This window comes from Drosophila subobscura, chromosome U (genome assembly GCF_008121235.1).
Source record: "Drosophila subobscura isolate 14011-0131.10 chromosome U, UCBerk_Dsub_1.0, whole genome shotgun sequence".
NCBI lineage: Eukaryota > Metazoa > Arthropoda > Insecta > Diptera > Drosophilidae > Drosophila > Drosophila subobscura.
This window is the reverse complement of record NC_048534.1, coordinates 18,656,321-18,684,056: the sequence shown is the minus strand read 5'-3', so window position 1 is coordinate 18,684,056 and position 27,736 is coordinate 18,656,321. Positions and strand designations below refer to the sequence as shown.

Here is a 27,736-nt window from a genome sequence, read left to right as displayed (position 1 = left end):
GAATATGGTCAAAAATACTAAGATAATTATTTAAAAATACATGATTTGTGACATAGGCAAGGTTGTTTGAAAATATACTTCCCCAATGATGAACTTTCTTTTAAATTTACTAACAAATAAGGTTGTCACACAATTAATTCGTCAATCGGATACAATCAAAGTTTTAGTGCTAAGCTATTCTTTTAAATAAAAATATCCAAATCAAGGAAAATTATTTAGGATTCGGTATATTTACAATATCTTGCTGGTATATTACCGTATATCGTTGAGGGTCAGACGATAAATCCGGTCACACTGCAGACAAGAATTACGCGTGAAAACAGAAAACACCAATGAAAATCAAGCGAAAAATTGCAATTTTTCAGCCAAACGGTGCATTAAAGTGCAAAGTAAGCAAAGCGTATCCTTGCGACAAGCTCCAAAGTGTCTGAAACGCAATTGCCGTAATTTAACAAAGTGAAAATACTTCGGCTTTGGCCTGCGTATGCGTGCGTTCGTGCGTGTGTGTGTTTTTCTTTGTATATAGACTCGTAGAGGGAGATGGCCATATAAAAAGGCGGACGGGGCTGCAGGTGCGCGAGTGCAAGCGAGATAAATATTGTTACACCGAAACTCTGTTATTTCAGAGTTCCAGGCCAAACATTCTTATGTGCGGTCCGAACGGCTGAATCGACTTTTTGTGTGTGCGCCGCTGCTGCTGCACAACATTTCGTTTCGTTTCGTGATTTAATTATATTAGTGCACAATTTTAAATGGGCGCAAACGTGAAGAAAAGCATGAGATGAGCTGCAAGCCAGAACGTAAAGCACAAAGCGGCGTACATATGTACCGCCAGCGCTCCCCATAATCAGAAAAGTCTGTCGTCTGCTTTGCGTCTCCCATTTATAATTTTCACTCTTCTCTACGTCTCGAGTCGTTCGATTTGATTTTACGGGGCAACAAAAAGGTAGCAACAACGTTTCCTAGGAAAAATCTGTAAATAGTAAACAAAATTGTGAAGTAAACGTCGAAAATCGGTCGTACGGTGCGTCGAGTCGAAAGTGTGTGTGCCAGTAAAGGCCGGAGATGATAAGCCATTGCAAATGAAATAATTGAACGAGCTTCGGAATCCCACATCAGTACTTAATATTAAACCAGAGAATCAAACTCTATTTGCCCGTTCGTTTCCGTTAGTGTGCGTGTGTGCATCTTGTAATCTCTTTGCCATTCAAATTTCTAAGCGAATGGGTGACTGACTGGTGTGTGTACATGTGTGTGAGAGTGTAGTGCCAGTGCTGTTATCCAAAAATTCTAGTTTTTCTTCTAATGTAGCGTTCTTTATGAAAAGATAGTGCGTTTAGTTAAATCTAAATGACTCTTCCTCTAAAAAAATGTAAAATGTTGCAAAACATCAGATGACATTAGATTTTATCCATTTTCGGAAACCAAAGTATGGACATCACTGGAGTACGGGTCGCGTGTGACGTTGTTGTATCGTAAAACAGTGAGAGAGAGAGGGAGAGCGAGAGAGACGAGTGAATTCATAGTGAATGGTTAGTCGCGCGGGGCAAGGGCGGGGGCGGTTTCGGTGTGAGAGAGTGTAATACATAGGGAGAATATAATCGAGTGTGAGTGCGAGAGAGCAAGAGAGAATGGTAGCCACAATAGTGTCCTTATGTGAGCGGCCGTTGCCGTTGCTGTTGCCCCCACCCCCACTCCTGCTCTCTCCAGCTCCCTTTTGCTTTTGTGGAAAATTCAATGACCTCATTTGTCTCATATAAGGACTTTGCTTTTCTCCAGGACCAACAACACTAACAAGGCTAAGCAACATCAGAGCAGCAGCAGCAGCTAAATACAAAAAAAAATATAAAAAGTTGTAGCTACAAAAATAATTTCAAGAATTTCAATTTCAATCAAAAAGCAATAAAACGTCAACGAAGAAATTGAGAGCAAACCCCACCAGTGGAGAGCGAGAGAGAGAGAGAGAGCGGAAAACGGCGCGAACAGCTGGCAAGCGAAGAAGAAGAAGAAGACGACGAGCAGCAGCCAGAGAAAACAAGGAGGAATCAACCAGGAAGCGACAACAACACAGTGTTAGGTCAACAAATGGGAACCAATTCGGGAGCCACCGCTGGCATCAACAATAAGCCGGTTGGCGGTGCGGGTGCCGGCGTTCTCGGCGGTGTCGGCGGCGTTGGTGCCAATTCATCAATTGGCGGCGTCCTCTCCAACAGCTTGGGTGGCGGTGGCGGAGGTCTAAGCATCAGTGGCCTCAACTCTGGTGGACAGAACGCGAATGTTGGCGGCTTGGTCACCGGCATGGGCAGTGGCAACAACATGAACGACGATGGCGGCAACGGCATGTCAGGCGGCGGTGGACCAAATAATCAGCAGGCCACCACGCCCCAATACACAATACCAGGCATCTTGCATTTCATACAGCACGAGTGGTCGCGCTTCGAGCTGGAGCGCTCACAGTGGGATGTGGACAGGGCCGAACTGCAGGTGAGTGAGTCATTCTCAAACGAAGCAGAGCAGGAGGAGTCGTCCTTTTGGGCATAACATTACGTTGCCTCACTTTCCATTTCAATGATTTTCTCGAATCGAGGCGCTAATGCATGAACATACCATGGAGAGAGGGGAGGATGGGGAGCATCCGCATGCATGCGAATCGAGCTGGGCAATTGCCGTAATCGAGTTTATGCTCTGTTTCCTTTAGAACATCATCTGCCAAGGGACAGGCAGGCAGGGCATGGCAGCCCGTCAGGGCCTTATCGATTCCCGAAAAACCTTTAACCCCCAATTTGCAAGTCGCGACGCGACACGAAACGACAGACACATGGTGCAAGCAAAACCCCAGACACAAAGAGAATTCGCACAGACAGTGGCAGGTTCTGGCTCTGAAGAAGAGAAAAAATTGCACATACACCGACACAACGGGAATCCTGAGAGCTCAGTGGATATAATAGAGAGGAGGGATCAGGCAGATGAAATCTGTGTCTTCGCAAATTTCCATCCATTTCTCTTGCAGGAGTTATTCCTGTAATTTCTTGACAAGCGTAGCATTTCCTTAGGGAGAGTGAGAGAGATGAACAATCACTGTCAATGTCCCCGCCGCCCACACGCCTTTTCGCTTTCACCTGTCAACCAGCTAGACGCGTGTGTGTTATCGATATCGATCACACACGCTGCAACCTGCCCTGCGGATGCGATGCTGTATTTTCCGTCAAGCTCTGAATGCAACATGATTCAAATCTCTCCCCGCTCTCCTCTCCCGCTTTCACACTGGGATTTGCATCTTCTCTGGGATCTGAAACAAGTTACAACAAGGCATATTTGTCGCTAAAAATGTACATATGAACCTGTTCGCCTTGTTTGGTGTTTTTTGTTTGTTTTGCCCAAAACGAAGGAAAAGAAGTTCGAGTGGGCAACTAGACAGCCACAACAACCACACTGACCGCCGCTGGTTAAGCGACATTCACATTCACATTCACCCACCTTTCAAATGGGCGGACGCCATTTTAGTTGGTTTCGTTGTAGTTTCTGTTATTTTTTTTTTGCATTTGTTGTCGCGTTCTTTTGCATCTATTTCTGTCCATGCGGCGGCCGGCAAAAATCTTTGCATCACATTTGTGTGTCAGTGTCTAGTGCAATGATGGGGCTAGCGTCCTTGTACACATGTATGTATGTATATCTGTACATACGCCCAATACATGTGCTTCCGACTGGGGCTGTCAGTCAATTAACATATTTTATAACTGCTCCCCGTATTCAATAAACACTTCTGACAAGCAAACACAAAACACTCATAAAAGAAATGGCGCCGCCAGCAGCTGTTAATATATTTTCAATTATTTTACAATTTTCCTTGTTTTTTTGTGTGTGTGTGTGTGCGGTGTGGCTATGTCATTTAAAGATGAGAGAGCTTGAATTTATCATAATACTCATTTTATTCATTTGATTTGGGGAACTAGGAAAATTGGATGCTATGATTTTTAGGGATTAGCGGAAGATGTACGCTAACTAAATAGGAAATGCTTATGGGAGAGCCCACTGTTAAGCGCCACCCACACGCGCTATGCAATTAAATATCCTAGCAAAAATACTTTGCACAGAAGCGTCTCAAAAGTTTATTAACGTAACAATTGAGACTAGAGCCTTCTAGGTAAATACGTTACCAAATGCGCTTTTGTCATGGAATTCCATAATTTCTAATTGTAAATAGCAAACAAAAGCCAGTTGCATGTTAGCGAACGATTTGCGAGGTGGCGTTGTCGTGCCCGTCTGCCCTGCCCCTTTTGTGGCACTAAGTTGCCTGCCGCCCTATTCTACTGCATAAAATAATCTTCATTTCATCTGCTGGTTGGTTTTAATTAGCAAAACTCAAAGAGAGCCAAACGAAATGCCATTGAGCGTTAATTTAAATGCATAACATGTTTCCATTAACAGCGGAACCAAGCAACAAGAAAGAAAAATAGGCTGATGCAACGGTATCCGATTCGTTTAATACACTTCCTAGGGGACTTGCATATATTATATATACATTCCATTGATATTAATTATAAACTGCGTGTAGCCAAAACAGATTAGCTCACCCGATAATCAAGTGTATGTCATGTTCTTTATCTGGAAATGTATTTATTCTCTGCACCCAAATAATCGAAGTACGCCTCTGAAATGGAAGGGTATATGTATAAGGCATACGACAACAGCATAGTCTTCTCTTCTCTCATCTACGCACACACACTTTTGCTGTTACCATTAGCAGTTAGAAACGAAACCGTTACTGTTGTTAGTTCTGGCAATGCTCCTCCTTTCCCCAACTCATTGAACAGCGTTCTCCCGTATTGCCTCTTCTTACTTTTGGGTGTGTGTGTGTGTGTTTTAAGGGGGCGTCGCTGTGACTAACAGAAAGCGCAGCAAAAGCAAAAGTTTCTCTGCTTTACGCACAGCAGGGAGTGGGGTTGCAACTATGTCAGGTGCAGCCCTGCCCCCGCTGCTCGCCTTCAGTCTGCTGTCTCAAAAAATGTACAGCAAATTGCGCAGTCATAACTGCACATTCTTGCTGAATGAACACAAGATGGGAGGGAGAGCTACGGAATGATGGATAGAGAGGTAAAGAGGGATAGAGGATTGCAGCTTTTACGCATTTCGCTTAATTGAACCCCAACAGGCAGTGGCTTACTCGCTCTTGCTCTACGGCTGAGATACCCCCTCTCCTATATCTCTCTTACCCACTTACCCACAACATCAATTAATTATGCCAGTTGTCTATTGTTGTTGTTTATACACAATTTTTTAACAATTAATTGAATTTAATTGTTTTTCGTTGGCTTGACGCAGCGGAGCGTCAATTATGCGCCGCAACCAACAACAACAACAGCGAAACGCAAACGCAATTGGATTGCAACGAGAGACGACGCAATCGTAGAGAAACTGCAGAAAAAATAAAAGGGGGACAGGCAGAAACCATATGGGAAAGCCAAAGGAGCTCTAAATTAATTACATTTTCTTTAAAACATTTATTTTTGTATGATTTCATCCAAAGTGTACATATAAAATGTGGGAAATTTATTGGTAATTTTTATTGTTCCCCCCTTTTGGCAATTTTCGATGACTAACCGCTAATCAAATCTCTCTATTACATTCGTTTTAGGCACGAATTGCAATGCTTTTGGGAGAGCGCAAATGTTTGGAAAGTCTCAAATCGGATCTGACGAGGCGCATCAAGATGCTGGAGTATGCCCTGCGCCAGGAGCGGGCTAAATTCTATCGATTAAAGTACGGCACCGATCCGCCGCAGCTGAACGAGTTTAAGCCGACAAATGAGGATTCTGGGCTGACCGGCGACGTGGCCACCGATTCCGAAGTGCCCTACAGCTCTGTGTCGAACACCACGTGGCGGCAGGGCCGGCAAATGTTGCGCCAATATTTGGCCGAGATTGGCTACACAGACAACATCATCGATGTGCGCTCGAACAGAGTACGCTCGATCCTGGGGCTGAACAACAATGCGGAGCACGATGGCAGTAGCGGCGGTCTTGGCACCGGCGGCGAGAATCTCAGTCCGAACATCAATGGCAACGAGAGCAACAAGCGGGCCTCGGACACGGAAGGTAGGCGAATTGTGCATTTACCCCCTGTTGAAGATTTGAATAATTTGCTCACATTAGGCCGTCATACTCCCGCTAAAAAACAAGTTCAACAAGCGTCCGATGGCATCATCATTGACACCGAGGCGGCGGTAATGGCGAACTTTGAGTTCCTTGGCCCTACAGAGATGTCCGACGATGATGAGATATCCGATGATCTGGAAATGGTGGCCACCGACAGCGATGACACGGACGTAAAGCTGGCCAAGCGGGCCAAATCTGGCAAGGATATGCTGACTGAAGGTACGATTTGATCCACCACGAAGCAAACAGACTGCTAGAAGCCACCCAGTTCCGACGCCCTAATTCCGCTGCATGGGTCACCGCCTCGTATCCTCGTAAAAAAATAGTTGTCTAGTGTTTGCCCCCACAAAAACAAAACCCCTAGAGATTCCACAACTCCTTCCACTGTGTGTTACCTTCCTCGTTGTTAGTAGCAATCAATCAACATCAATCAAGTCTTCTAGCTTAGTCTGGCTGCATTATTGTCATATTTGTATTTGTTTTTGTTTTCTGCTTCTGTTTCCTTTGGCTGACGCTCCATTCTTCTACGCTCACGTAGATCTTGAGACCGAGGTGGGAGAGCAGCTCTTGAACGATATGAATCTTATAAACGAAGGTGCTTTTCAACAAAACAAACAGCCGACATTCATCTTGCGCTTCTTGCCAAGTGTAAACCATCGAAAAGTTAACCAAATGAGAACAGAAATCGATTGATTGCCCATTTGGTATACTTTTCGATGGTTGCCACAACAACACAGAGACTCAGAGACTCGTGCTATAATTTTCCCCATATTAATATGCATATTTTATTCACAGAAGTTGACGGCTCATTGGGACTGGGTGAGTTGGCCCAACTGACGGTGAATAATGAATCGGATGGAGCGTACGATTCGAATGCCAAGGATGGCACTGGCGGCAGTGCCGGCGGTGCTGGTTACCGCAAGACCTGGAATGCCAAGTATACGCTACGTTCCCATTTTGATGGTGTTCGTTCGCTCATTTTCCATCCGGAGGAGCCAGTGCTGATCACCGCCTCCGAGGATCACACGCTCAAGCTGTGGAACCTACAGAAGACGGTGCAAGCCAAAAAGTCAGCTAGTCTCGATGTGGAGCCATTGTACACGTTCCGCGCCCATACGGGCCCTGTCCTCTGCCTGGGCATGTCAACCAGCGGCGAGACATGCTATTCGGGCGGCCTCGATGGCAACATCGAGTGCTGGCAGCTGCCATCGCCCAATATCGATCCCTACGACTGCTACGATCCGAATGTGCATTCGGGCACCCTCGAGGGTCACACGGACGCCGTCTGGGGGCTAACGACAATGCAGAATAATATTGTATCGTGCTCGGCCGATGGCACTGTCAAGTTGTGGTCACCCTTCAACAAGGATCCAATGCTGCGTACCTACACGGCTGCCGAGTCGGAGGGTGTGCCCTCGTCCGTGGACTTTGTGCGAAATGAGGTGGATCACATTGTGGTGGCTTACAACAGTGCGCATTGCATCATCTACGACACGGAGACGGGCAAGCAGGTGATCAAGCTGGAGGCGGCACAGGAGATGTCGGGCAACACGGGGAAATTCATCAACAAGGTGGTCTCCCATCCCACACTGCCCATCACAATTACGGCGCACGAGGATCGTCACATTCGCTTCTGGGACAACACATCCGGCACTCTGGTGCACTCAATGGTGGCGCATCTGGAGCCGGTCACATCGCTGGCCGTGGATGCACATGGTCTGTACTTGTTGTCCGGCTCGCATGATTGCTCGATACGGCTGTGGAATCTGGACAATAAGACGTGCGTGCAGGAGATAACGGCGCATCGCAAGAAGTTTGATGAGAGTATATTCGATGTGGCATTCCATGCCACCAAGCCGTATATAGCCAGTGCCGGGGCCGATGGACTGGCCAAGGTGTTTGTCTAAGAGACCCCACCCGAGAGCCCGTGCCCGTGCCCGCCCCCATAGAATGCAGAATCCAGAATCCACAGCCAGAAAGCAGCTCCACAAGCAAAGCGATTACGAGTTCGAGTTAAATAATTATACATACACATTATATATATATATATACCTTATACATTTAAATCTAATTATATCACACGAAAAGAACAACCAACAACAAAACAACAAATTATGCATTATATACATTAACTAACAAAAACGAAAAATTGCTATTAATAACAACAACAAACAACACAAAATAACGAAAAAAAAACAACAAAATTCAATATAATAAATGGCATTTCAGAAAGTAGCAAAAGAGCAAAGCAAAAGTCAAGTACGACCATGAAATTGTGTGTAATCTAGGAAAGTAATACTAATTCTAAAGCAATGCAAACAAATTGGCATAGATATAATCCTCCTCCTCCCCCCATAGACACTAAACATTATGTATTTGTTAATAACACACACATACACACAGACACAACAAATGATGCATTATAGATAATAGTCGTATGTAAATGCCAAAAAGGAACTTGATCTTGTTTGAGGTAAACAACACTTCAATATTGATTTCCTTTTTTAGGGTTTTAGTTTTAGTTGTATAATTGGTGGGCACTTGCACAGCGATTGTTTGAGAGCTGTGAATTGAGAGAGAGAAGCCTGCACACTTCAACTTTCTGTACATTTACTTTTTTGATTTGATAGTGGATTGATTGAGTTGGCTGAGCATTTCTTAAATAAATAGAGGCACGCACGCTCGCTGTGCAAGTGCCGCCGCCCTGTGTAACACTCACACCTGTAGAGTGGACAAAAACAAAACGCAAAAACATGTAGACGATCAAATTTTTTTAGTATTAAAATAATCATCCTTCCCCAAACCATATAACACCCGTAATACCTTAGCGAAAGAGCGAAAGAAATTTGTAAATGAACATTAATTAGAGGGACAACCGAGAGATGTGGGATAAGTCTAGGCGGATATTTATTTCAAAAGCCACGCAAAAAAAAAAGGAAAAACCATACAAAACTTTATTAATTACTAAGTGCAAAGAAAAACAAAAAAAGAAAAACTGCTTATATATTCTATATGATTTCTGTTTGTCATTAAACGATGGTATGCAATGTGCTTGATTGAGTATGGGGAAAAATATGATGATGATGATGATATATAAATGATAATTGCAGGCAAGCTATAAACTGTGTACGCTAAGCTATTTATTTAATTTATGCCTAGTATTAAAGTAAAAACAAACAAAAGAAACATCGTGTCGCCTGATCCAATGGATTTCGTAGTTGAAATATAAATTAGAAATCGCTTATCGATGGAACCGATGCGTACCGTACTCGTAATTTTAATCAAGAGCCACTCTACGTTTGAATGCAGAGATGATGAATATGATAATGATATGATATGATGTGTGACATGTACGTGAAAGCCGAGCAACTCAATATTAGTTTTAGTATTACAATTTATTATCATGCGAAGCCTTTCACATCACTCCATCACACAACACACACACACATGCCCATAAAATACAAGTTGATATTCGAAAACGCGTTGGTTACCAAGCAAAATCCTCTACTACTTTAGTTGATGTATTCTAATTTTACACCTTAGTTGCTACAAGAAAAAAACCCCGCCTTCGTCCCCACAACAAATACACCCTCGTATCAGCAAACCACTTGGATAGGTTATCCAGAGAACGATCCAAAGGTATGAAGATACGAATCGATTATTGATGATGAATATGACACCCACACCCACACCCACACACAGTTATATACATTTACATATACATACATAAACCTATTGATTTCTAATTTTAATTGTAAATTTTTGATTTTTTTATTACCATGTATTTTTATTTTAAAATAAAGTTTTACAAAATGAAAGCCGTGTGGTGCCGACTTGTGCACTTGCCTTTTGATATTCACTATCCATGCCAAAAGATCATTCATAGGAACGTTGTAGAACCAGCTGGCTCTCGTTTGCAACGTCCAATATTTCAGAAACAAAACCCCCAAAATTGATAGAACCGACAAACCAAAAACACCAAATTATTCGTATTCGTATTCGTATTCGTACACCCAAGACTATGTTTTTGACTATTCATTTTTTGAAAGAGAGACTTCGCTGCTGGCAGCAATTATTTGATTTGCAATTTTCGTTTTTTGTGCAACAAAAAATATATATACAAATATCTATTTTATTTCAAACAACCGTTTACAAATCCACTGCCGTGAAAAGACAAAAAAGAAAAAAAAAACACCAGCAACACGCATGCGTTTCGTTCTACAGATAAGGGAACGGGCGATACTCTACTATAATTATGTCCAACCACATATTGTAATTCTTTTGCATGACAGAGACGCAAGAAAGTTGTAACAAAAGAAATTAAGAATTCCGAATAATGATTAAGAAGCCGATGAAGTGGGGGAAAATACCGAGGAGGAGAAAATGATGATTAGCATTAAACCTAACTAAGTCGTAATAAAAGAGTTCATTGTAGATTTGCAGGTCCCAAAAGGAATAAAATAATCCCAGCACATAAGTTTATACAGACATATAAAGTTAAAAACAAAACAAAAACAAATAATACAAAGTGAACGGAATGGAATATAAACATAAAAATACTTTTATAATAAGCCGAACAACAAACGTACATAATAATCAATGAAATACCATAAACAGATTCACCCATTTCATGTTAAGATATAATATAATAAAGCGAATAAATAAAATATTTAAAACCAATTGATTATAAATATTTAAGCCCGCATTGTTTTCAACACCCAACACCCCACGATAGTGCTGCCCAGATGGATTTTTATTTCCCCCTGCAAATTCATTTAAACAGTGTTAAATCATTTATCAAAATTAATTAATTTGTAGTTAAATATTTCAACCATCGAGTACAACTATCGATAATTTCAGCGGTAGATTTGCCATCTCCAGTTAATAAAAAATAGAAATTTCTTTAAAAATGGATGCAAATGCAACAATTACAGGCGACGTGGATAAAACGCAGGTAACAGGACATATTCGGACAGCTGGCACCCTTCCTACCCTTGATTTATTGCAGATACCGCCTCTTAACCAAAAGCGCATACTGGCGTTTGTCAACCATTTCCTTATCAGCACCTGCACTTACCTCAATGAGTTTGCTTTGGGCTGTGAAACTAAGTTTGTGGAAATGGAGCGTCAATTACAAAAGACGGAGGCTTCTTTGATCATTTTGGAAGCCAAGCTGGCATCCATACCCACTGACAATGAAACGGATGTCGACACAGGCAGTCCAGCGAACCCCCTGCCAGTCACTACCGAGATTGATGCAGCCCCAGCGCCCGTAGCTGACGAACCACCTGAGCATGAGCCTGAAGCTGAGCAAGAGCCGCAGCCGGTGGGTGTGCGTGCCTGTGAGGATGTTCGCTATAGAAAGTTTTTCAAAATGCTGCATGTTGGAGTGCCGGCACCGGCCGTCAAGCAGAAAATGAATTCCGAGGGCTTGGATTCACAGCTATTGGAGTGCGTATGAATAGTAGAATATGCCTTGGCGGCACATATTGATCCCAGCCCAATTGTTTTCAATCTATTGCAGTACACCTGATCGAATGCTGGAAGATGGAGTCCGTGAGTAGACGCGACAACTTTTGGACCAGCAGCACAGGCTGGTCTTATTGTGATATAGCAATTATTGCTACATTTGTAAATTAAAAATTTGTTTCTAAAGCTTACGTCTACAATTAAATTTGTTTTATTTGCCGCTACATAAGCGCGGTGCAGAAAACATCTTTAAACACTTCGATATAAAAGAACGTTGTGGGTGGTGGCTGTCTAGAACTGGATCATCTGTCCCTTGCGCTTCTTGTCACCTCCCAGCTCGAAGTGCTTGCAACGCTTCAGAGGAGTCTGCTTGCGGTACTTGCACTCAGTGCATTCCATACGCAGCACAATCTTCTTGGTGGTCTTAGCCTGCAAGTGAGAATAAATAAAAACTCGTTAGTGAATGGAAAGGTTTTAGTTGCAACTAATTAGGCTTGTTTGGAGCTGCAGGTGGGGCGGTTATGGTCATATGAAGGACGACATAACGCTGCCTTTAAGGCCGCACTCGGTGCAGCCGCCACATTTTGCTTTGGCACCATTATGTCCCACCAAAAGCCAAATGCTCCATGAGCGCAGCGATTTAGGTCTACTGGAAGTGCGAACGAAACGTAAATGGAAAAGTTTTAGTTGCAGCTAATTAAGCTTGTTTGGAGCTGCAGGTGGGGCGGTTATGGTCATATGAAGGACGACATAACGCTGCCTTTAAGGCCGCACTCGGTGCAGCCGCCACATTTTGCTTTGGCACCATTATGTCCCACCAAAAAGCCAAATGCTCCATGAGCGCAGCGATTTAGGTCTACTGGAAGTGCGAACGAAACGTAAATGGAAAAGTTTTAGTTGCAGCTAATTAAGCTTGTTTGGAGCTGCAGGTGGGGCGGTTATGGTCATATGAAGGACGACATAACGCTGCCTTTAAGGCCGCACTCGGTGCAGCCGCCACATTTTGCTTTGGCACCATATGTCCCACCAAAAAGCCGATTGCTCCATGAGCGCAGCGATTTAGGTCTACTGGAAGTGCAAACGAATTTCAATTTTTCTTTTAGCGGGGCGGCTCTCACCTTCTTCCTGAAGATGGGCTTGGTCTGGCCACCGAAACCTTGCTGTTTCCTGTCGTAACGCCTTCGGCCCTGAGCACCCTTACGCTCCTTGGACTTCTTGTACTGCGTCACCTTGTGCAGCTTGTGGACCTTGCACTTTTTGCAGAAAGTGCGGCGTTGTTTTGGTACATTCACCTAGTGGAGGAGGACACAAGAAACATATTAGATTTCCGGCAATGCAAGTAAACCAAATACAATATTTCGAATTTAAATAGAACGCACTCAACGCACAACATTATACACAATATTGCCACCAAAGAGCAATAAGCATTGCACTTTGTTAGTTTTCAATACTTCTACATGTTTTCAGCAATAATTAACGCGGATGTTTCACGATTTTTAAAAGGCAAAATTAACACACATACCATCTTGACACGAAAATCCAAAAGAAGGAATTAGGGATGTCAAAAACATACCTAAATATCAATATATCGATATTTTAGAGAATACAAATATTTATGATATCGTCCAGCTCTAGAATTTTTTTAAAATTACTATGTTTGTTTACCTTCTAAAACTCAATTCAAAATGTAATAGCTGCAACTGTTGTCGATGCTCCTAACAGTCATTTAAATGAAATTGACAACATATAAAATCCACCATTTATATACTAAGTTTTTGACGGTCCATTCAAGATTCTCATACACACAAACGAACTATTCAGGACACTTGCATGTATGTGTCAATACAAAATCACCCACTTAAAAGCAACATGTTCTTAATTTGCTTACCATTCTCCATATTTGTCTATTTGCTCGAATGAACAATCATGAATTTCGATACTATCGAAGGTGAACCGAAACAATCGACGATCGGCAAATTTTTCAACCATCGATAGTATTGATGGCGCCGTCGATTTTTCACCCAGCCCTAAAGGATCAGTGTGACCGCGGAATTATGGATCAAGTATACCGTCGGATCCTCAAAAAAATATCATCTCATTTTTGAAAATATACCGTAATCTTAAATCAAATTCCTCGATGTTGATGTTCTATTTTTTTTTTTTTTTTGATATTTAATCGCTACTGCGAAATTAGTTGGTCGCAGAGATTAGTCCGCATTGACCAGGTACTTCAGTTTTGTGTTGAATATTATAAAAAAGTTACTGAAAATTTTGAACTCAAAAAAGAGTTGTTTGCCGAACGAACACTAGAAATAGAATGTGATGTTCTATTTGATGGAACTAGCTTGCAAAGACTTTTAACACTGAAGCAATAATTGAATCCGATTGAAGAATCAATTTGGCATATTATAAATACTCCTTTTTATTGGATTGTATACCTTGTGACCTTATATTTTACAAATTTGTATTTGTATTTTACATTTGATGGTCATGGAAATTCTCTCCTGTGCCTAAACGGTCGGGGAAATTCTCTGTCAAACGCTCTCCCGTTCTAAGAAAAATATGGATAATTTAAAGCTCTCCGACTCATTTCAGCGTTGAGTACAGAAATACGCGCCTTTATTTGAAATAATTTCGTTCCTTTCTTCTCCTTATATTATAAAACATTACTTTCCTTAAAAATCACACTTTAAATTTCTTTTGGATTCTGTTGGAATACATATACTGAATAGAAGGTTTCCTGGAATTGTGCAAGTTTTTGAGCGAGCAGTGGATCCAAACGCTGGATTGTGTACAGAAAATTTGCACGCATCAGCAAAGTCTCCGGCATACATACATATTCCCTGTGTATGTACCATGGTATGTACATATGTAAATATGAACGCTGGACCACCATAACGGGTCATCATGTGTAGGCGATCGTGGCATGCTGACATTCGCGTGCTGCAGAGTGTGCAGTTTTGGAGATCGTCGGAGTAACGGGGCTCGTTCATACATGTTTGTATATTTATGCATAAATGTATATATATAAATCTATGTTTGTATGTTCTCTTATTTGTGTGGAGTTTGTCTGCTCTTATGTAAATACATATGTACATACATATGTATGTATGCCGCTGCAATTGGTATATTTTGTTTGTGTTTATGTTGTCCCACGGGTATATTTACATATGTTAACAAACAGCTGGCATTCATGGTATCGATACTGTATTTAATATTAACAGTGGGTAATAATGTTTGGCCAAGTACTTTCGGGTTAGCCATATAACATATAATTTCAACGAAGCGACTCCCATTATATATTTAATTTGTTCAGCTGCACTCCCATATTATTTTAAAGAGTAATTTTACTGACAATATCGATACCATCGATACCGGCTGTTAGTTAACAGAGGCCCGAAACGCGAACTGCAGATAACATTAATTTCAAAAGGGGACATTCCACAATATTTCTTTCAATTTCCAGATCTTGATGCGAGCAGTCGCTGCGACTTTATTCGTGCTTATTTTCTTCGACATTTAATTAATAATTAATAATGAGTCTTGACCAAGAAAAACTGCAGAGTGTTTTGGAAAAATTGATGATTTCCGATGGAAAACATTCTGAGTACAATGCGATGGCTGTCGAAAAAGAAAATTGGATAGTTAAGGAGCTAAGTAAATTTTGGGGTGCAACTTTTAATGGCCTTAGCGTTAAAGGTAAGTTATTGGACCTGATAAATAAACAATCAAGTGATTGATTCCGCTTTCCTTACAGGAACCTACTTGGATAGGGCAAAGTGGAAGACTTGTGATGAATTTGATTTGCATTTGAAGCTGAAATTGCCATTTCCAATCACCCCAAGAAAAGACGATAAGGGATTCGTGTTCTTATATGCAGGCATCTACAAACATGAGATCGTAGTCGACAATTACGTAAATCGAAAGAGACTTAATGATTGGTTCCTCAGTAAATTGCAAAGTTTCAAGAGTTATAATAATAATTTTCAATATACAGCCAATGAGAATGGACGTACCCACACCTTGAAATATATACAAAGCAATATCGACATATCGTTCGATTTGGTGCCAGCATTCCAGTTTACTTGGGATCAGTTGCCGCTCGACTTGGACCTGCCACCAATTTCTGCTGAAGTGGGTTCTGATATGTTGTGGCTAGCTGTGCCGCACACCAAGCGTGGCTCCAGCGGAGACGAGCGCACATTTATGGTGTGTTCCCCACACTACGAGCGTGAAGCAACAAAGGATTTGAAAAATTTCAATAATGTTTTACGCCTGATGAAGGGTGTGCGGGACGCGCACGTTGATGATTTTCCCCAACTATCAAGCTACATGCTAAAAACTGTCTTGCTCCATCAACTGGGACGCGTTGATTGGAACAGCGATTTGGCCACCCTTTTTCTGGAGATGTGGTCCTGTTTGGTAGATCATCTCAATTCTGGACACATGGACTTCTTTTTATCTAAGGGAAATAACATTTTTGATGATATGCAATGTAGAGAGTTTCACGAATGCCGCATTTCAGCTGAACGCCTATTGGCTGACTTTAAAAATGCTGCAAGTTACAACTCTCTATGGCTCCACCGTACTTTCAACGTTTAAATGAGCGCCATCATAAATTCTATGCATTTATCATTTTGAATTGTAAGCTGTAAAACGAAAATTACACTTTTATTTGTTTCCAAATAAGTTCATAAATATGTATACTTCTGAAAATCCTTGGTTTCATAAATAAACAATAAAATCATTATGTTTTAGTTTCTCTTTGAGTGAGTCTCTACGGGTCTACCTACGACATGAATCTACGTCTCATTACCCTGATCACCGTGGGCCACTAAGTCTGTTCAATTTTGTGATGATCTCACCACTCACACATCAGCAGTGCGCACTGCACTGCTCCTTCGTACTTGTTGCATGCTGCTGGCCTCCTTTAACGAATCGCTCGGAAATGGCAGTAAGCGGGTGAGAGTTCGTTAGTAACCTAAAGTGCGGGCAACTCTAATGAAGGATATTTTGAAAAGTGAATATATTATATATATTATAGCAGCCATCTTACAGCCTCATGGCACATGACAACAGACTTGCACCAAAAGAGTACCCAAAATGTTTGGTAGTTGATATTTTTTCGTTCGCTGTATACGGTCACACAGTGGTATTTAAATACCACCGACCACTTTCCCCCCCGTCGCACTGTAAATAAATCGAATCGGAATATTTTCAACCAATTTTTAGCGAAAAATAAAAATTGCAAGTAAAATACAATTGTTCACTGTTTAATTCGGTCACGCCAGTGACCTAGGCCACCCGGCGCCTAGTTCGATGCAATGTAAGACCACGCTGGGCCAAAGCAAAGCTGGCAAAATCCGGATGTAAATAGTACCCATTGGCCGTGAGCTGCTGTTGAAAATTTGCATACAAAAAAAAAAGTGGAGCTGCTGCGAAAGCAGCAATTAAAATGCAAAAAATGTACGCGCTATTGGCAACCTTGACATTCTGGATAATCACGTTGCGATCACCGCTTCAATCCCAACAACTGCACATACCGCCGCCAGCGCCATGCGATCGAAGTCGCAAAGTATTCACCGAACCCTACGGCGAGATCAGCGATGGCCCCTCCGGCTTCAACTACACACAGGACTCGCACTGCGAATGGCTGATCAAGGCCAAGAACGACAGTCAGTATATAACATTGACATTCCACAGCATGGGCACCGAGTGTTCCTACGATTACATTTACGTGTACGACGGCGATTCCTTCAATTCCACGCTGCTGGGCAGCTTCAGTGGTCGTACACAGCCCCAGCGACTGGTGGCCCGCAGTGGCAGTGTAAGTCAATCACTGTACAAATATTTATTTATTATTTCTTACCCCCCACCGTACCGCATTGCATACCCTTAGATGTTAATTCTGATGTACAGCGATACCAACTATGTGCTGGATGGGTTTCGCGCTTCATATTACATATCAAATTGCTTGAACAACTGCCACAACCATGGCAAGTGTATTGGCCATCAGTGTGTGTGCCACGGCGAGTGGGTGGGCCCCGACTGCGAGGACGAGGCCTGCCCGCAGAAGTGTGGCGAGAGCCAGGGTCGCGGCAAGTGCCAGAAGAGCATATGCCACTGCTCACCGGGCTACAGTGGCCGCTTGTGTGATCTCAGCGATGATCCGCATGGCAACAGCTGGCGCTGGCTGGCCACCGATGCCGAGGGCATGACGCCGCGTGCAGCACACACCGCCGTGTACCTCGAGGAGGAGGATGCTCTCTTCGTATTTGGTGGCTATGATCTAAACAATGTGATAAGCACACTGCAGGTAAGCTAAACACCCAGAAAGAGTCGCTTGGACTGCCAACTAATCAAAGATGTTGTCTGTCCACAGATCTACCGCTTCAGCACTAGTCAGTGGGAGGATGAGTGGGGCATTGCCCTGCAGAGTCGCCGGCACTTTTATCATCCGCAAAAGATCGATCACACGCTGCTGAAGGCAGTGCTGCAGCACAAGAACGAGGATGAGGCCAAGCTGTGGGGCCTCAATAGCGATGTGAGCTTCTTTCGGAACATTCTGTACACGCTGGCGGAATCGAATCTGCATCAGAGACGCACACGATCCTCCCTGCCGCTCACCATAGTCAATGCCAATTCCACCGATGAGGAACTCAACGAATATCTCGAGGATATTCTCGAGGAGGTCACCGATCACAAGCCACACGGCCGCTATGGCCATGCAGCGGATCGTGTGCCGGGCGGCTTCGTCATCTTTGGTGGCAAACATGCCAATGGCAGCTTCTACAGCGATCTCTGGCAGTACAATAATACGGAAAATGGCGGCAAGTGGAAACAAATGGCCATCAGGTCGCATCTAAAGCCACCAGCAGTGGCCAGGCACACGCTGAACACGGCCCGGGATCATTTGTATCTGTTCGGTGGCAGCCTAGAGACGGGAGAGTTCTCCTCGAGCATCTACCGCATTGCTCTGCCCCTGTCGGAGGACTCACAGTGGCAGCTGGTCAAGCCGAGAGGTGGCAAAACGTTGGACGTACGCCTGGCGGCTCACTCGACCGTCTACTACAGGGCGACACATTCGCTGATTGTGTTTGGTGGCATTATGACCAGCCTGGCGCGCTTCTCCAAGCTCTCGGATCGCATATTTGCCTTTCAACTGGATCAGCTACACTGGACGGAAATACTATATCCACGCACAGCGCTGCGCGACACGAATATACCCAGAGAGAGGGCCTTCCACACGGCCACCATATCGGGCAACTACATGATTGTCTTTGGCGGCTACACGCATCGGCACAACAAGGACGAAATCTGCTACGATAATCAGATGTACTGGTACCATTTGAGTTGCCACATTTGGATCAATCAGGTGGTGTCCGCCGAGGACAGCTTGTACCCCAAGGTGCAGGGTGTGTTTGCCCAGGCGGCGGCATTGCGGCGCAATCATACGCTGCTGATTGTCGGCGGCTATCATGGGAATGTGAATGCCGATCTGTTTGCCTACGAGCTGCCGCAGGTGCTGCGAGTGGAGAATGTGCTGTACAATCCGGAGGTCTCCTGCCGCTTGCATCCCTCGCACACGGCCTGCCTATCGAATCCAGAGTGCGGCTGGTGCTCGGCAGATAGCAGCTGCTACGGGCGCACCATCGGCGCCAATTGCACAACCAATCTGCAGACAACGCGATGTCCGGGCATATGCCCATCGCTGGGCGATTGCCACTCCTGCCTGGTGCATGGCTCCGGCTCTGGCGGCGGCAAGGCCTTCTCGGTGACAAGCAAACTGGGACTCAACGAGTGCACGTGGTGTGTGCAGAACGCCAAGTGCCATCATCGGGACGATAACTACGGCATCTGCGGCGAATCCACTGGCTGGTGGGGCGACCAAGGCACGGAGATACGCACACCCACACTCTGCACCATCAACGATCGCAGGCCGGGACTGACTTACATCAAATATCATTATCCCATCAACTATACCATGCCCGACTATGTGGGTATTGTGAATGCCACCATGGTGGACTTCTCCTCGCCGCCCTTCACGACCCACTTTGAGCAGAAGCTGGAGGGCGAAATGCTGGCGCGACTCGTCGGGTTCGTGCGACCCAAGCAGCAGTGGAACAACTCGGCCATGCAGGTGTGCAGCAGCTACTCCTCATCGCTGCTGAGACTCGGACTGGGCCTGAATCTCGATGAGCTGGTGAATGTCACCGCGCACAGCTCCAATCAATCGTACTGCAGCAACGTGCCGCTGCCCACCACAGAGATGCCATTCCTCATTGACTTTCAGGCGCGGCGACGCATCGGCTTGAACAGCATCTACAACACGTACCAAAAGACCAAAATGGAGCTACAACATCTGCATGGCGGCCAGCTGAATGCGTTTACCTTTGAGTATTTGGAGCCTTATTACTCGGGACACTGCACAAAGTATGAGAATTGTTTGCACTGCCTCACGGATGCCTCCTGCTCGTGGTGCCCGCTCACCGCCAAGTGCCACTTGAGGTCTGTCAATGAGTCGGCGGTGTGCACGGAGCCCACGGATGTCAGCCACTGGTCGTATCTTATAAGCAAACCCGCACAGTGTTCGAACTGCAGCAACTATGTGAGCTGTGAGGCGTGCGCTGCCAGTGGCCTGTGCGAATGGTGGACAGAGGATGCACGTTGCGGTCGCATTGGCAAGTCCAACAGCAGCGTGCGCGCCATCGAGCAGTGCCCGAGATCCTGCCGCGAGCGTCAAGGCTGCCAGGAGTGTCTGGGCGAGCGTGGGCGTTGTGTGTGGTGCGAGGCGAGTGCCCAGTGCTTTAGTTTTGCAGTGTACACCAGTGAGTACCAGTTTGGCATGTGTCGCGAGTGGATGGATCAGGTGGTGCCACGGCAACAGGAGAAAGTAGCAGCAGCAGCGGGAGCAGCAGCCACAGAGGAAGAGCAGCAGCCATCGCCGCCAGCCATCCAACAGCAGTGCAAATCCTGTGAACAGCATCGCAATTGCTCCGCCTGTCTGCGCACACTCAGCTGTGGCTGGTGCTTCGATCGCGACAATCCCATCGAGGGCATTTGTATGCATGGCGACTTTAGCTACAGCGCCGGCAACTGCTCGCTGGCCCTCAACAGCTCCTCGCATCATGATGCCGAGTGGGCCTATGCCCAGTGCCCGGATGTGGACGAGTGCGGCCTGGGACTGCACGATTGCCACAAGGAGGCCAAGTGCACCAACACCCAGGGCAGCTACAATTGTCACTGCCGCAGGGGCTATGTGGGCGATGGTCGTTTCAGCTGTGTGCGCACCTGCTTTGAGCTCTGCCAGAATGGTTTCTGCTCCGGTCCGCCCGACTACAGCTGCCGCTGTGACTTGGGCTGGACGGGCAGCGATTGTGGCTTGAGTTGCGGCTGCAACAATCACTCAACGTGTGCCGAGCGGCTGGGCAAGTGCGACCAGTGCCAGGCGTGGACCGAGGGCGAACGCTGCGAGCGATGTCGCCAGGGCAGTCATGGCAATGCCACCGCCCCGCAAGGCTGTCATCCGTGCGAGTGCAACGGGCATGGCAATCAGGATTTGGGCATTTGCAATGTGAGCAACGGCGAGTGCTACTGCAAGGACAACACGCAGGGACTCAAGTGCGATGCGTGTGCAGCCGGCTACTATGGCGATCCGCGGGACGGCGGACAGTGCTACTATCAGTGCGAGTCGCGTGGAATACTCTCGAATATTGGTCGCAGTGCCATTGGCTCGTATCAGGCCTATCGTTCACCCTGGGGCGCCAGTCTGGAGGTGAAGGAGTGCCTCTGGATTCTACAACCAAAGACGCTGCAGGCCGAAAAGTCACTGCTGCAGTTGGAATTTCAGTGGCAAAGCCTGGCCATGGACTGTGACGAGAATGCGGTGTACATCTACGACAGTCTGCCGGATCTCACGGGCGCCACGCAACAGAATCAACTGCTGGCTGTCGTCTGTGCTCCGTACAGCTCGGCGCGCATCATCGAGGCACGCTCCAGCCATGTGACGGTGCACTACAAACAGGCCGGCGATCATCGACACTTTGGCTTCAATGCTTTGTATTCGGTGAAGAATTGCGTGGCTGGCAGCTGCCTGCCGCCGCACATATGCGACGCACAGATGCGCTGCGTCTGCCCCGCTGGCTATGTGGGCGCTCGCTGCGAGATTGAGGTGTGTCCCAGCAATTGCAATGCCAAGCGTGGCCAGGGCTACTGCGACATGGAGTACGGACGCTGCATTTGCAGCAATGTCAACTATGCGGGCGCAGACTGCTCCACGCTGGTGCAGCCGCATCATCTGGTGCTCACGGAGCTCTTCAACACTCAGCTGCTGAGCGAGAGCCAGGAGCATTTGCGCAAGACAATTCCACGTTTTGGGCACTCGGTGAACGCCGATCGTCGCGGTTCCCTGTGGATGTTTGGCGGCTACTCGCCCAATCATGGACCACTCAATGATTTCCGACAATTTGACATCAAGAATGGCACTTGGCTGCAGGTCACCGTGGAGTCATCCACACCAGAGGACAGCATGCCACTGGGACGCTACTTTCATGCCTCCGAGATCTATGTGAAGCGGCAGATCATCTACATCTATGGCGGCATTGGTGTGAACACGCGTCTGCTGGATGACTTTTGGATGTTTTCCATACAGAATCAACGCTGGAGTCAAATCAAAGTGGAGTTGGACACAAAGGAGCTGGAAGCGGCCGAGCTGCCGCCACGTTTGGCCGGCCACACCCTGACCCATGTGCGCTATCAGGAGCACGAATCGCTGCTGCTCGTGGGCGGTCTTACCCTAAACAAGTCGCGTCCGCTGGAGCTGTGGGAGTACAGTCTGGACACTGGACGCTGGCAGAAGCTGGAGGCGCTGGGCGCACGCATGCCGGTGCTGTACGGCCACAGTGCGGTCTACCACGCAGAGACACAGAGTCTCTATCTCTTTGGCGGCTATGCCTCACAGCCGCAGAGCAATCTCTATGCATTGGATCTACAGAAACTCAGCTGGACAGAGCTGCCCAGCTTCAAGGAGCTCAATGCACCGGCCACGAACCTGCCCAGAGCACGCTACTTCCATTCTGCGGTGAGCACGGAGCACTACATGATTGTTTATGGTGGCCGGACGATACCCTACAATGCCACAGATGTGCTCATTGCTTACGTTTACTCCTGCAATCAGTGGGTGCGACTGACCGAGGATGTGGAGCTGATTGGACGCGTGCCTGCGTCCAATTATGCGGAGGATATGGCCATAGATCCCGACACGGGCGTCATCTTTGTCATTGGCGGCTGGGATGGCAGCGCCACGCACAGCCACGTCACGCGCATCGCGCTGCCCGATGACATTTGCCAGCTGTGGAGCAGCGGCAAGTACTTATGCCGCCACTACATGGGCTGCAGCTACTGCACGGTGCAGAACACGTACAGCTTCAGCAGCCACTGCTTCAGCCAGGGCCGCACACCCTGCGCCAATCACAACGGCACGCTGGTGGTCAACAATGGTGCCGCCTGCACGGATGCCTGGATGGCCAGTCGCAACTGCTCGAGCTTTGGCAGCTGCAGCGCCTGTCTGGCTGCCTGGCCTACGCATCACGAGGCGACGCCTGTGTGCCAGTGGTGCGATCAGTGCGGCATTCAGGGCAGATGCGTGCCCGCTGGCGTCGATTGCTGGCGCAGTGCCTGGTGTGGCAATGACCAGAGTGTCGCCGTGCTGGGTCTGTGTCCGCTGCCCCAGTGCTATTGGCTCAATTGTGAGTCCTGCCTGCTGCAGCCGCAGTGCCAGTGGGCCAGGAACGAGCTGGGCAGCGTCGAGTGCATATCCAAGGAGCTGGTGGAGAAGAATCAATATCGCGTCATCGATCGCTGTGCGCCGCCCTGCCACAGCCATGAGAACTGCACCAGTTGCCTGAGCAACACGGATCAGGACCAAAAGGATTGCAAGTGGTCCACGATGCTGGGCCAGTGCCTGTCGCCCAGCGCACAGCCGCTGCTCTGCGCCGGCGGTGTGTGCGGCCTGGTGCTGGAATCTGCTGAGCTGGATCGCTGCCCGGAGCCGTGTCACGTGTACCAGCAATGCTCCAGCTGCCTGGAGCATGCCCACTGTGGCTGGTGTGCGCGCGAGGGCCGCAACGGTGATGGCATCTGCACGGAGGGTGCGCTGGAGAGCAAGCAGGAGCATCCATCGGGCTCCACCTGCGACCTCATCTACTCAACGTGGCGCAATGACTCGCATCTGACCCATGCGGATGTCGTCTCCTGGCACTACATCCACTGCCCGGCGGAGAACGAGTGCACCAACGGACACCACAACTGCCATGCTGTGTCGGAGCAGTGCATCGATCTGGACACACCGCTGGGCTACAAGTGCGTCTGTGCGCAGGGCTATCGCGAGGAGCAGGGCACCTGCCTGCCCGTCTGCACGCAGGGCTGTGTGCGCGGCAAGTGCGTCAGTCCGGACGAGTGCCAGTGCGACTTTGGCTATGTGGGCGCCAATTGCAGCATTCAGTGCCTGTGCAACGGCCATTCCAACTGCGAGTCGAGCAGCCTGCTGGACATTTGCCTCAAGTGCCACAACAACACGATGGGCGAACGCTGCGAGAAGTGCCAGCCGCTGTTTGTGGGCAATCCGCGCGAGGGTCTGGCCTGCCAGCCCTGCCTGGAGTACTGCCACGGCCACAGTGACGTCTGCGTGGCCTACGACTCGGATCCGGCTGTGTTCAACATGTCGCGCAACGATCTGGATCGCATCTTGCTCGAGGGACCCGCGCACAATGCCACTTGTCTGCGTTGCGGCAATCACACGGCCGGCGATCGCTGCGACAGCTGCCTAACGGGCTACTTTCGTGGCAGCGAGGATCTGCACAAGGAGTGCCGCCCGTGCCAGTGCCATGGCCATGGCAGCATCTGTGATCCAGTCACCGGCGAGAAGTGCAATTGTGCGAATAACACGGAAAGCGATGCCACCTGCACAGCGGGTGGTGGCAAGAATTCCGCTCAGCTCTGCTGGAGTGTGCAATGCTCCAAGTGTCGCGACTCGTACGCCGGCAATCCCATCGATGGACATCAGTGCTACAAGCAGATAACAGTCGAGTCACGCATGTGCTTCGATGCCAAGCCAATAGGTGAGTCCAACAGGGAGTGCCCCAAAACCTTTTCCTAATGGAATTTCCCTTTCTCTCCACAGAGGAATGCAAGTCAAAACCCGCTGCCCTGAAGCCCGGCCAGACGGTGTTCTTTGTCATCCAGCCACGCTTCATGAACGTCGACATACGCATCATTATCGATGTGACCCAAGGTGAGTTGGATGTGTTTATGTCGCCGCAGGACGACTCTTTCATAGTGGAAACGAACGACACAACGGGCTACCATGAGATATTGCTGGATAATCGCTACAATTGGGGGCCCAAGCAGCAGCGGGAACGTCCCTTGAATGTCGCCCTGCCCCGGCATGATAATGTCACCATCCAAAAGCTCTTTACGCCCGAGCGACGCATCTATGGCGACAAGGATGCTGGCGGCAATGGACTGAATATGAACATGAACAGCTACTATGTGCCGCAGCTGCACGACTGCAAGAGCCACGGCGGACACAACTTTATAGTGAAGGATCAGCATGCCAAGGATCTCAGCACACATGTCACCCTCAATCATTGCAACACGCTGCTGCGGCTGTTTGGGCTGAGAAATCGCTTGGTCCTGACACTGCCACAGCATGCACACAATCTGAGTGCCACGCGCTTCTTTATTGCGCTGCGCGCGAACTCAGGGCCAGAGCCCAGCTATGGTTCGGTGGTCTTTCGCCAGGATCAGCTGCACATCGATCTGTTTGTGTTCTTCTCCGTGTTCTTCTCGTGCTTTTTCCTCTTCCTCGCCGTCTGTGTGATTGTGTGGAAGGTGAAGCAAACGGCGGATCTGAGACGCGCCAGGCGGCAGCATGTCGTCGAGATGCTGCACCTGGCCAAGCGCCCATTTGCGCAGATCTTTTTGGCCTCCAACAGCTTGGACATGGAGAGTCCGCGTGCGTCCACCTCCACGCGTGCCATGCGCCAGCGGGCACGTCAAGCGTTGCTGCTGCAGGAGCAGGCGTCCACGGGTGATCCCATACCGCCAAGGCTACACACGCGCCACCGCCATGCCAGGGACATCATGATGGTGGCCATTGAGCCCACAGCCGATAATCAGGCCGCTGTGGGCACCGTCTTTGTCAGCCTACCCGGTCGATCCAGAGCACCGCTGAGCATTGCTCTGGGCTCCACGCTGATCACCTACTCGCGGCAATATCCACTCAATGCACGGCAATTTATGCGTGCCCAGCGGGCGGCACACCATGTGGCCCACCATCCGGCATAGGCTGCTGGAAATTTGGAATCTCTTCGTTTAGCATGAACAAAAAATATTTAGTTGTATAAGCCACGAAACTAGTGAAATATTTGTGTGTGTGTCCGTCTGCAGCAGGATAAGTATATCTGGATATATGCCAAGCTTAGGTAAATAATTGTACATAACGTTTAGATAACGCAAAATAATGAATATTCCTATGTACATACTCGGGTACATGCAAAATGTACGAACAAAGAACAGCAGTGCGCAGTGGAAAAGCAAAAACAACATACATGTCGTGTGCATGAATAGTGCAAAATACCGTGAAATGGTAGAAAGTGTTGGCCTACCCACTCGCTGCTATAAAAGTTGTGAAAAAATGCACACAAAAATCTAAAACTTAATCTATAAATTAATATACGAATATATCTACATACATTGAATGATAAACATACAGGAAAATGGATAAATACTAGATAAAGTAAGCAACAAAATTGGGTCTCGACTAATTACAAAAAAAAAACATTCACAGAACAAAACAAAATTAATTATTTCGACTGATTTTAAAAGGAAAATGTATTCACGTGTTGGTATTGTTTGAATTTTTAAACATAATCTCTCATATATATGTGTGTATTTTAAACGGTAATAATTGTGAATTTAAACCAGTGTTAAAAATAACAAAATGGAAAACGGAAATGCAAACCAAGTGAAAACAACTCGCCAGGCAATATGGAATTTGATATTGTACCTATCTGATATATCTATAAATGTATATGTGTGTGCATGTCAATTTGTTAGCCAGAAAGCCATACGAAAAGAAAGAAAATCATGATATACGTATTATATATGCTGTACTGTACTAATAGTTTACTGAATGTGTCATAGCATTAGGCAGACGAAACGATTTAAATGTTTGTTTATGTCCTAAGTGCAGTGTCTGTCATATGATTTATGATTTTACCTAAGTATTTAAGTGTATTTTTTGTATAAAGTATTATAATAATTCCTTATCTGTTGGTGGTTTTTAGCTAAGCAATTTGCTCAATTAGTTAGTTAGCTCTTTACCTTTCTCTCTCTATGGAAATGCGCACTCGTCACGCACCTATGTACCTATTATATTTTAAGAAGAAGCCACAACTATATTTATGTAACCCAATCACACACAAACACACACACTTGTTATGTTTACACACAACACACGGCACACACAAAATGCGAACAAATCATGGAATTACGCAAAGAGATGGATAATCTTTTGCATCACATCACATCGCAGACGAACAAATTTTCAAACTGAATCTTTCCTAATGCGCTCTTTACACTATGAAATCTCAGTAACAGTAACCAAAAGGTTGTAACAAAACAAAACAAAACAAAAACACTCACTATATCACTTTAATTTAAGAAGAAACAACCACTCTCTCCCTCCATTAGGTATTCCCCCCTTTTTTTGTTTTTTAGCAAAATTTTTAGAACTGATGTACATTTAGAAATTATTTTACAACAAAAATCGTCCCATTCTGCAATATATGTATATGTATCTATGTATATTTATGTGTATTTATATTAAAATTAATTTTGTTTTTTTAATCATTATTTTTTGAATTTGTGTTTGCAATAAAGAAAGGATACATACGTATGATAAAAAATAATACATAAAAACAAGGTAGTGGAAGTGATGTGTACGAATTATTCGGAGGTTACGAACAAACCCAATAATTAATAATAAAGTGAGTTGCAAACCTATTATTGATCAATGTAATTTGATACTTCTACCTAATGTGGATCAGCGT

The 27,736-nt window shown here is 46.3% G+C and overlaps 5 protein-coding genes across 13 annotated transcripts; 4 read left to right on the top strand and 1 right to left on the bottom strand.

Moving 5' to 3' along the window:
* Nucleotides 1–265: 265 nt before the first annotated feature.
* On the top strand, nucleotides 266–9,341 carry LOC117902790 (striatin-3). 8 transcript variants are annotated; one of them, XM_034814403.1, is made up of 6 exons: nucleotides 266–389; nucleotides 1,780–2,484; nucleotides 5,636–6,095; nucleotides 6,180–6,374; nucleotides 6,694–6,750; nucleotides 6,951–9,341. In XM_034814403.1, exons 2-6 carry the CDS (start codon nucleotides 2,086–2,088, stop codon nucleotides 8,060–8,062), a joined length of 2,223 nt encoding a protein of 740 aa, XP_034670294.1. In that variant the 5' UTR covers nucleotides 266–389; nucleotides 1,780–2,085; the 3' UTR covers nucleotides 8,063–9,341. The 8 variants fall into 8 exon arrangements, with proteins under 8 accessions (XP_034670294.1, XP_034670289.1, XP_034670296.1 ...); XM_034814398.1 differs by having other exon boundaries at nucleotides 6,153–6,374; XM_034814402.1 differs by having other exon boundaries at nucleotides 273–389; nucleotides 1,901–2,484; nucleotides 6,153–6,374.
* A 1,648-nt stretch (nucleotides 9,342–10,989) lies between these two features.
* Nucleotides 10,990–11,824, top strand: LOC117902814 (WASH complex subunit 3). Its single transcript, XM_034814439.1, has 3 exons — nucleotides 10,990–11,109; nucleotides 11,164–11,606; nucleotides 11,680–11,824. The coding sequence occupies exons 1-3, from the start codon at nucleotides 11,065–11,067 to the stop codon at nucleotides 11,717–11,719; spliced, it is 528 nt and encodes a 175-aa protein (XP_034670330.1). The 5' UTR covers nucleotides 10,990–11,064; the 3' UTR covers nucleotides 11,720–11,824.
* Nucleotides 11,813–13,216, bottom strand: LOC117902819 (60S ribosomal protein L44). Its single transcript, XM_034814445.1, has 3 exons — nucleotides 13,147–13,216; nucleotides 12,743–12,916; nucleotides 11,813–12,053 (listed from the first exon to the last, which is right to left on the bottom strand). Exons 1-3 carry the CDS (start codon nucleotides 13,147–13,149, stop codon nucleotides 11,916–11,918), a joined length of 315 nt encoding a protein of 104 aa, XP_034670336.1. The 5' UTR covers nucleotides 13,150–13,216; the 3' UTR covers nucleotides 11,813–11,915.
* Nucleotides 13,217–13,792: 576 nt separating this feature from the next.
* On the top strand, nucleotides 13,793–16,340 carry LOC117902800. Of its 2 annotated transcripts, XM_034814421.1 has the most exons (5): nucleotides 13,793–13,849; nucleotides 14,357–14,483; nucleotides 14,540–14,621; nucleotides 15,091–15,323; nucleotides 15,382–16,340. In XM_034814421.1, the coding sequence occupies exons 4-5, from the start codon at nucleotides 15,161–15,163 to the stop codon at nucleotides 16,224–16,226; spliced, it is 1,008 nt and encodes a 335-aa protein (XP_034670312.1). In that variant the 5' UTR covers nucleotides 13,793–13,849; nucleotides 14,357–14,483; nucleotides 14,540–14,621; nucleotides 15,091–15,160; the 3' UTR covers nucleotides 16,227–16,340. The 2 variants fall into 2 exon arrangements, with proteins under 2 accessions (XP_034670312.1, XP_034670311.1); XM_034814420.1 differs by lacking the exons at nucleotides 13,793–13,849; nucleotides 14,540–14,621 and having other exon boundaries at nucleotides 14,102–14,483.
* Nucleotides 16,341–16,802: 462 nt separating this feature from the next.
* LOC117902777 (multiple epidermal growth factor-like domains protein 8) lies at nucleotides 16,803–27,305 on the top strand. The gene is made up of 4 exons (XM_034814373.1): nucleotides 16,803–17,451; nucleotides 17,524–17,940; nucleotides 18,007–24,742; nucleotides 24,805–27,305. The coding sequence occupies exons 1-4, from the start codon at nucleotides 17,080–17,082 to the stop codon at nucleotides 25,968–25,970; spliced, it is 8,691 nt and encodes a 2,896-aa protein (XP_034670264.1). The 5' UTR covers nucleotides 16,803–17,079; the 3' UTR covers nucleotides 25,971–27,305.
* Nucleotides 27,306–27,736: the final 431 nt, after the last annotated feature.